A 10037-nucleotide genomic window follows, 5' to 3' on the forward strand; every position below is an offset into this window, starting at 1 on the left:
TGGAAATCTGACGGAAAATAAGATGATGAGAGCTGGTGTAGATTATTTACATGCATGCAGACATGCTTCACTGTAGCTGTGTGTGCACAAGGGACGATCTCAGCTGGAGGTCATTTGAAGAGCAATGTTGCCAGATCTTAAACCACCTCGCCGTCCTCGCCCCGCTCTCATTACACTTTGGTGTTCTCAATGCCATGCTGTGCCGTGCCGTTCCGGGCCAAGAATGCGCCCTGTTGAGTCCAAGCAGCTCACCTCATTCCTACCAGGGCAGCGCGGCCTTAATAAACCCAGCATGTCTTCACTCACAGAGCTCAGACACCTGGAACACACACACCCACACTGAAATACAGCAGACAATACACACACACACACACAGGCAAATGCAGCAGAAATATTCTATTTTCTCTGATAATGATGATTGATGCCCATCTAAAGACACTCGGCTCCATAAATCAATTGGTTGGGACGGGCGGCACTGAAAGCACTCATTGATCATCACACAGTTCAAATGTTAGCATCTTCAAATCATTTATTCATACACAACATCTGCCGCACAGGCAGAGAGAGAGTGCGGAACCAAAACAACAGAGGCCATCGGCTGCCTGATAATGCACAGTGAGCACAGTGAGCACGTGGCAATATTTTTTTGGGGGTGGTGGGGGGAATGAGCAAAAGATGTGGGAGCCTGCACAATTCAAAATGTCTTTTAACATGTTCAATAAAGAGTTTTAGACACGAAATATTAAAGGAGTTCTTGGTGCCACATGAGAAAAAGATGATTTCCATCAGGACAGTAGTTAAAATTGTCTCCATTTTGTCCAAAAAAAATTTCTGAAAGATGTTACAGTATATTTATGGCTGCCGGGGGACGCCACAGAAAGTGGGCAGTATGGGGTCAGAGTGGGAGCGGAGCAGAGGTGTGACATGACAACACGTGAGACATCATTATGTGTAGTCTGGTGGACCTCCACACTGAGAATATAAAAAAAAAGAAAGAAACAATGGCGTGATGAAGCAACTTTAAATGCCCGCTGGCTTGCAACAGGTTAATTTACTGTGTTCCACTGTACAGCTGTTTGTCTTGTTTAACTCTTTGAACTCTGAGCTGATACTGCTTTACATTATTCCTTAGCTAGCAGCTAGTGTGTTAGGTACTGTACACTTTCATGGATAGTTTTACAAAAGGAAATGATTTAAACTCTGTATATGAAAGGATAACGTGAGGAATAATGAGAGGAGGATGTTAGTGTTCCAAGGATATTAATGCCATATTGATAGGTCTGTTTGTAGTTAGGATGAATATGTTTTTAATTTTTTCCTCAGGCTTCAAATCATGCTTTGAGTGATGTAAAAAGGAGCTGAGTGTCGACCATTTTAGTCCTTTTTTTGCCCTGAAGATGGCACGGTTTGAGTATTTTGGGTTTTGAACTTCCTGTTTTGTAAGTTTTGTTTTAAGTAACCTGCCTCTGGTGTCCTGATTGCCTAATGTTTCTCACCTGTATAATCACCCTGCCTGCTTGTGTATGTGTGTGTATAGTCTATGTTTCCTCCCTGGTCTTTGTCACCTCGTCTTCTTATGTTGTCAAGGGTCTCTGCCTGTTGCCAGATATTTCTGTCGTGTTTAGGATTTACTTTTGGATTACTGAGCACCGCGGAAAGTCATGCTGTCTTGTGTTGTGCAGATACTGTACATTTTTATACATTTTGAACATTATATTATCTCACATTACACTACTTTTTGCACAGCCACAAATGTATGACTAATACACTCACACTCTACAGATCAATGAACCATTCTCAATGTGGGTGAGACAACAAGACTGCAGGGTCCTCAAAAGTGTTGACTATAAAAGAGAAATGCGGCATTACTTTGTGCAAATCTACTATATGGAGCAGTAGATGGCTGGAAGATGCAGACAGCATGGTGTGACTGTTCTGCTGCGGACTTCAGTTTCATTTATCTCCCAGCACAGTCTCAAGAAAACAGTAGCCACAACATGTAAAATTCCACTTCAGTAATATTCAATTAAACTCATTACAGTTTATAACAGGACCGCGGCTATGTGGAGAAATACATGCCGAATGGAACAGCTAAAACTGCAACGAGGCGGGCCATGGTTTCTGAAATCCATCGATCATCTACCTGATCGTTCAGCAAATGAATCAGGTGTTGCCACCCTCCTCAAACAGAGCATCAGACGCCAATCAATCTGGCAGAAATTCAGATGAGTCTAAAATCTGAAGTCAGGGTTAAAAACAGGCTTAATCTGTCTCCAATGTGGTGTTAATGCATTAATAACACAGCAGTTTACATAGCATTTCTTTTTTCGTCGGATTTTTAAGTAAAACATAATAATCAGATTCACAATGTGTTGTGTTATTTGTTAGATTAATATAAAAGTATGTAAATAGCATTCACATAGACTTCATGTGTATCCCTAACTGAAAACAGTAAACAAATAAACTCCAAATCCAAATGATTAGAGTTCCATACATTAGACATGCATTACCCTTATCCATTAACAGTAGTACCAGGGTTTCGTAACACGGCACCCCCAACATCTCTGTAGCACCCAGTGAGTGATGATTAGACACAGTGGGAAAATACAGCAAACCTTTTTGGCAACATTGTTTAACTTAAACATGCCAATAAAGCATATTGAAGAGAGAGAGAGAGAGCGAGAGAGACATTTGAAGAAAACTAGATGTCCTTGAGAAGAGAAGTGAGCGGTGTGGAGGGGGGACGGGGCGATTGAGACTGTGGGAGAAAGGGAGGTGAGAGAGAGGGATTGATAGGAAGTAAGAGAGAGTGAGAAAGCTGACAGAGAGAGCGAGAGGGAGAGGGAGAGAGCGAAATATAGTCCTTCCTGGTGTAGCCCGTCCAGAGTGTCTCGTCTATGAGGCAGTAAATCGCCCCAGTCAATGTGTGCTCTCCAAACGCTGCCTCACATTATTGATAAATCAGTGTGTGTTAATGAAAGGCGCTGGTGTGGCCTGATGAATCACGGCATAACAATGAGCCTCACACACACACACACACACACAGAAGAACACATAATCTACTGTCATTTGTCGGCGACACAAACATGCACATATTTTCTCTCTCTCCTGCACACACACACACACACACACACACACACACACACTCGCACAAACTAATTTGCAGTAGCTGGATGAACACTTGGCCCCGTGCTGCAGTAAGAACTCCGAGTGTTATTCTATCCTGTTAACAGAAGAGAGGAGGGCTTCCACAGCAGCAACACAAGCTATTTTGGTTTCGCTTTGATATCCAATAGGCGGCTTAACATCCTCATTAGATCATATCAGCCCCCCCACACGCGCACACACACCGCACACAAATACACACAAACACACGCAAAGCCAGGGCAAAATTATCTCTCTCCCACACTCCCTACCTAAATTACCATGACATCTCATCATTTGTTTGTGTTTGTGTGCTGATTTATTAGTTTATGTGAATGTGTGTATTTGTATTTATGTAAGTGTGTGTTTGTAATTATTGATATGTGTACTTGAGGATGTGTGCACTTGAAAGTGTGTGTGTTCTCTAGCGCTAGTTTGCTTGTGTGTGTGTGTGTGTGTGTGTGTGTGTGTGTGTGTGTGTGTGTGTATGCAGGGCGAGCTGACCTTGTTATAAGCTGAGTGGGCTGTAGTGCTCGGGCGTCATTAGTATGGGTTAGGTGAGGGTTAGAGGGTGTGTGCCTGTGTGTAGAGGTGAGGGGGTGACCGAGTGGGGGAGAGGTGCTGGATGACAGCGTAAGGGGGTAAAGGTATGTGGGTCAGCCCGGGGCACACGTCGCTCCCCCGCAGCCAGATAGCGAATGTTTGAGGACACACGCGTTGGTTCTTAAGTACAACTCCTCCTGTCCTACAATAGCCTCAAATGGCCTTCAACAGCACAAAGTGAACCTGGACTATCCGGTCACAGGGCAGTGACGCATAAGCAGTGTTAGATGCATGATAGCATCTACACACACATAGGCCTACTCACACACACACAGAAACACTGCATATTTAAGACGCCATTAGTTTACCTGTGCAAGTGCTTCTCATCTAAGTTATTATTTTTGATATTTTGTCTTTTTAGCAAGAGGGTTGATATTTAAGAAAAGCCCCCAACTGGACTCGAAGCAAGTGGAGGGGTGGAGGGGTGAGCTGCTGCATGACGTGAGTGCTTTTTCTACACCAGATGAAGCAAAATGTATTGCAAATTCAAAGTGTATTCGACTTACAACTTTTCCACCTGAGCCTTAAAAAGGTCTTCCAATAATTCTGAATAGTTATTCTTTCTTTTTTTTTCTGAAAATGCACAGCTGCATGGAAACATACCCAATTGTTAAGTCGTTTCTAATCAGGCCTGCTGGGAGACGATAGAACATGCAAACAGTTACCAGTGAAAGAGACTTCAGTCGAAACAAGTAGAAGCTATCACTGATATTCATAACATCTAAGAGTACAAATAAGAGTGGTATTACTCCAAACAAGGGCAGAGGCAATGGTACATGATGTTGGCAGCATTAGGAGGCTGGCAAATGAATGAGATAGCACACATCAGATGGTATGTATTAGCAGCTGTTTCCTGACACGTGTAGCTGTTCCTGATGATGATTTTAAAGTAAAACCAAACGCTAAAAAGAACTGTACTCTGATATGCAGAGGCTAGTTTAGTAAGTGAACAAAACACAAAATAATAAAACCACAGGACAGATTATTGTACAGCTGATGCTTTTGTGATGTTTCACCACTAACCCACAAAGTTGCCCATTCCCCACTGGTTTCGGGCACAGTACTTTCCACATTACGTAACCTGAGGGTGATCATATTGCTTTGGTGCAGCTGATTGTTTCTCTGCCTGCCTGGAAACAACAGCAAGCAAATTACTGACTTGGGCGTGACTGTGTTGTTGTATATGTCTTTCGACATTTAACCTAGGTGGAAACATTGTAATGATCATAAAGGGCTGCATCAATAATACTGACATGCTGCTTATGTGAAGTATCACAGTGCAAACGAGGCGTTCGTCTTGCATTATAAATTAAAAGCCCATACAAGTAGTGATGCTGTAATACGTCATACCAGTATCCGCTGTCTGTAGTGAAAACTGGGTGGATTTTTTATTTATATGCCTCAGGTAGTTCCTAGAATCTTATCGTCCCTGAGTGCATAGGAGAAATGAAAACTGAGATTCTGTGCTTGACAAAAGTCTACAGAAGCCAAGAGAGAGTAACGAGAGCCAAAGGAAGCCAATGTGACAGTGGAAGCCATCAGAAAACAATGGGAACCAACCAAAAGACAATGCAAGAGACTATAAGCCACAAGATGCAGAATAAGCCAATAGCAGCCATGTGATGCCAGTGAAAACAATGGAAGCCAGTTGGAGGCAAAGTGAACGCAAGCTGTAAGCAGGCTGCTCTGAAGTCCTGCCAGGAGGTGGAAGAGGATGAGGAAGAGGACGAGGAAGAGGAGGAGGGAGAGGAGGAGGAAAAGGAGGAGGTGGAGGCTACAGCTCGGGAATATTCCAGTCATTTATTCCTGGCCAGGGGTCAACTGTGGCCTCGGGCTGAAGCTCAGAGAAGGAGGGAGAAAGTTACACATGATGAGAATCCACACTCACAAACACCAGCTAGCGCACACACTCATTGTCAGGGGCCAGCAGTGTCCTCTATACGCTGAACACACCCACATGTAGAGACTCCATGAGAGAATGACAAAGACGCACACTGCCACGCTCGGTACTTAATGCAGACCCCTTGAAAATCACAACCTGAAACTGTGAAGACGGTAATGCGTCTCTGATCACAGTCTCCATACCTCGTCCCCATGATTACCATAATAAATCCATAAGAGTGTCGGAAGCACTGAAGCCATTAGGATGGAAATGGTTTCAAACAATGGGCATGGTGCACGTGTGGCCTTTTCCCAAAGAGCTGTCACTGCCACGACCTGTCCAACATATTTTACAACCGTAATTACAATATAGAGAGCGGCCGCCTCTATGGCAGATGCTGCTTCCCACGTTAGAGGTTCCACCACGTAATTATCATGATGAACTTGGCACACTGGGGTAATAAATATCACAGAACACACACACACACACACACACACTTACGCTTGCATGGGGCGGAAAAGGACTCACACATACCTTACGTGGAAGTGCAGGACAGTAGGTGAGGGGAAAGACACACACAGCCATGCAGACTGGTGAGGTGGGGACAAACTTATCCAGGGAAGACATGCATGACGATACACACACATACTGTTGTATAGAGGGAGACAAGATCTGTGTCAAATGTAGTACAGTGCTTAACTTAACAGTGAGAAAGTAGACAGAGGAATAGATCCAATGTGACTTTCAGACAAAGACTAAAACAAGAAAAAAAGAATTTAACTTTTTAAGATAATATTTCAAGTCAAAAGCAAAAACCAAACTGGCCAAAAAAGAAACAAACTCAAACATGACTTCTGAAATAAGACAAATGGGTAATATACCTTTAAAAGCTATAATTGCTAAGACTAAAGATTAATGATATATAATTATTTAAACTGCTATTATTATACATAAAAACTAACCATGGCAAGTACATCTGTTTGTGGACAAACGGCCAGCTCCACTGGTGTGTGAGTGTGTTTTACTGCTCGCTTCTGCCTCTCCTTATAATTTAATGATGTATTTACAAAAATACCCAAAAGGTTTCACCAAGACCCCAGAACCTCCGAAGAGCCATATTATTGTAATTGTAAGTATTGTAATCATTAAGATACAGTATAGAGTTTGGATCTGTATACAGTATAGTTACAGTATACAGAAGCATTATTCTCAATTTATCTTTGACTCGTTATGTCAAAAACCATCACCACACACAGCACAGACACACTCATCGCAGAAAGTGTCTTATTTAGCTTCATTGAATCATTTTGCAATTACATATACCATGCAAAGACACAAAACAAATTAGGCCAGGTTTCACTTGCCTGGAGGGGAGCACAGGGACAGTAATGGCCCCCAGAATTGCAAATGAGGCGCCTCTTGACATTTTTATATCACAGTAAATCAGCGTGTGTACGAGCCAGTCCATTGTGTGTTTGCAGATTACCAGCGTGTGTGTGGACGTGTTTACATGCACCTCAAGAACCTCGTCAGAGGCACAAATCTATGTGTATTAAGCTGGAATTTACTCTGTCCATTTCCTGTACTACCCTAAATACAGAACATGTTGTGTACAGCTACCAGGAAGATGGGCTGGGATGTTTCCCAGATTCCGATTAAGTCCTGAACTGGAAATTACAGGCTGGGGATGTTCTCTATTGAAGCTTGACAGCTGAGGATTAATCTGTAGTCTGGCACATCAACTATCAAAATCCAGTTATTCAGTACAGGCAGAAAATGGAGCAAAGAAGAAGAGAAGACGGACAGGGTGTAGGAAGGAAGGAAGGAAGGAAGGAAGAAACTAGAAGAAATGAGATTTTAATAAGAAGGCCTAACAGAACTCACCTGGTCTTTTTTCCATTTTTCTCCCTCGACTGCCACATAGTCGAACCTTTGATATTAATATGAGGATTTGCTTCTGGCAGAGTGACTTGTTGCTCTTTGGGCAGGGCTTGCGCTTGCTGGCGATCTGCCGGTTTGCCTGGGGGTCCTTGACCTCCCTGCGCTGGCGAATGAGGGAGCTGGCGAGAGCGGCCATCTTCCCAGCGCTGACCCTGCCGCCGCCTCACCAGCCTCTGGCGGCTCGGTGGCGCCCAGGTGTCGGGGGGTACCGTGGGCCACCCCCCTGCCCGCTCACCCAGGGCGACGGAGCACCGCTGAGGGAGGGGTGCAGAGCGGAGGAGGGAGCTTCTTAAGGATGGACCAAAGCAACGGGGGACAAAGGCAAAAAAGAGAAGAAGGGAAGAAGAGGAGGAGGTGGAGGAGGAAAGAAGGGTGGATCCCTTCAAGATCTACCCAAAACTGACAACTGGCGCTCGTTGAGGTTTGAACTGATGAGCGATAGCCTTTAAAGGTCGTTTAAGTTGGATGTTTTCTGGTTCGGAGTGAGGTTCAGGTGAAGCTTTGATACGTCACTATTCCTCTTTTAGGACAAGTCATGTTGTTATCCACCACAAAAACCAACGCACTCTAGCCGATATCTCCCGGTGCCTCTGTCCCAGTCCGAGAATACCCCTGGAGCTCCAGTGAAGTTTGACTCAATCCCGTCCGAAAGGGTTCAGCAACAGAACCATTCGCCGCATGACAAAACCAGACCCACACAAAAATCACACTGAGTCCACTTAACCTGCTCAGTCCTGCAGATCAGAAGCGCCTGAACCAAAAATGTCTGAATATCAACTCTCCCAAATAACAGGAGGGACACTGTCAGGACACACCACAGCTCCTTTTCGTTCTGTCCATCACCTGTAAAATGTCCCCATCCGCAACAATGACAGCACAAGAGAAGTGGAAGAAAAAGTGGGGGACCGTCTGACCTGAGGTTTCAGCTCTGCAAGCTGGGTTGAGGATGAAGGGATGCAGACGGACGCTGCTGGACGGAGGGCGGCTTGTTTCCTCTCTGTCTTTCAAGCTCTCCCGGCATCCCCCTTACGATCACCCTCACCCTGAGAGAAGAAGGGGAGAAGACAGGGGTTTGATGAATACAGCATTTCCCAGAGATAGAGGTGACATTCATGAACGAGCGAGCGCGGGGATAGAGAGACAGACAGGGACACAGAAAGAAAGAGGAGGGAGGGAGGGAGTGCAGTGAGTCTACATATCCCCCCCACTCGGCTCGGGCTCTCCAACTCTCTCGGCTGCGCGCTACACCCCAGCAGAGCACAGCGCTGTGTCCTTCAGCATCGCACGCCGCCTCGCAGCTGGGAGAAGGAGGGATGAATGAATGGAGGGGGGGAGATGAGGTGAAGGGGAATAGGGGAAGGGGGTGTGCTGGCAGGTAGCCGTGCCTTACGGTAGATGCTGTATTGTCGCCGTTCATCCAAATGAACATCCACTGGTGGGTGACAGTAGTCCGGTCTGGTTCCGATGAGTCCAGTTGCACAGTGTGTGTCCATGTGTGTGTTTGAGAGAGAGACAGAGAGAGAGAGGGGGGGGGGGGGGGGGGGGGGGGGGGGGGGGAGGGGGAGGGAGGAGGAGGGGGAGAAAGTGTGTCTCCCCCGAACAAGGCACCTCTCAGCCTCAGCACACACGTGTGAGGAAGTGTGTATGTGTGTGAAAGAGCAGCACAGTGTGAAGGTGTACGGGTGTGAGGGTGTGTGACAGAGGCAGCATGTACGTGTGTGTGTGTGTCTGTGTGTGTGTGTGTGTGTGTGTGTGTGTGTGTGTGTGTGTGTGTGACTCGCTCTCTTGCTTGTCCCTGTTCACAGTGCATTACCGAGAGAGTGCTGGCATCGTGCTTCGCATGCTCTCTCTGTCGCTTCCTCCCTCTCTCTCTCTCCCTCTCTCTCCCTCAAATCTATTTCCCTAAACCCTCCCCTTTGCTCTTCTTTCTGCCACCCTTTTCTCCTTCTCCTCACTCTAATCCCTCCTTCGATGTGTGCGATCCAAACTCCCTTCCTCCTCTGGCTCCCCTATTATTTTCATCACTTCTCTTGCACCGTACTAGGCCAGGTCAGAGCACCCCCACCCCCCACTCCACCCTCCTACTCTTCTCTCCCATCCCACCATCTCTGATGCGATGCTGTCTTAAAGAGACAAACTAAGCGAGGTTGTCAATGTTGTGCTCTCAGCTATGACAAGGACGTATAGATGCCGCGACACAGCATGAGTCAGTCGGGACCTTGCGTCACTGTCATCAGAACATCTGTAAATGCGTCACTCACACAAACACTATCACGTACACTGCAGAGCAAGAAACTCACGGTCAGATCAGACAGGTTGTAAACAAGCCAACAGTTTGGTCAGATTATCTGAGCCAATTTCTTTGGAGGCAAGTGCAAAAGTGTTTGCACCCAAACTTGGATAATGATCCTAATTGCACAGCAAAACTGTGTGCAGGCACAACTACGGCAAGCATAGGTCAAAGTTG

General features: G+C 45.7%; 1 protein-coding gene across 1 annotated transcript in view; it reads right to left on the reverse strand.

The window, feature by feature from the left end:
- Window positions 1-8748, reverse strand: part of LOC119911900 (fibroblast growth factor 11-like) — a 50999-nt gene extending 42251 nt beyond the window's left edge. Inside the window, exon 1 of the mRNA XM_038730880.1 lies at window positions 7514-8748. Within this exon, the coding sequence (XP_038586808.1) occupies window positions 7514-7706 (193 nt within the window). The 5' untranslated portion in view covers window positions 7707-8748. The remainder of the gene's footprint in view (window positions 1-7513) is intronic.
- Between the last annotated feature and the right edge of the window lie 1289 nt (window positions 8749-10037).

Source organism: Micropterus salmoides, unplaced genomic scaffold (assembly GCF_014851395.1).
Source record: "Micropterus salmoides isolate LMB-PRFRI ecotype aquatic unplaced genomic scaffold, ASM1485139v1 Ms_hic_scaffold_2, whole genome shotgun sequence".
NCBI classification, from domain to species: Eukaryota; Metazoa; Chordata; class Actinopteri; order Centrarchiformes; family Centrarchidae; genus Micropterus; species Micropterus salmoides.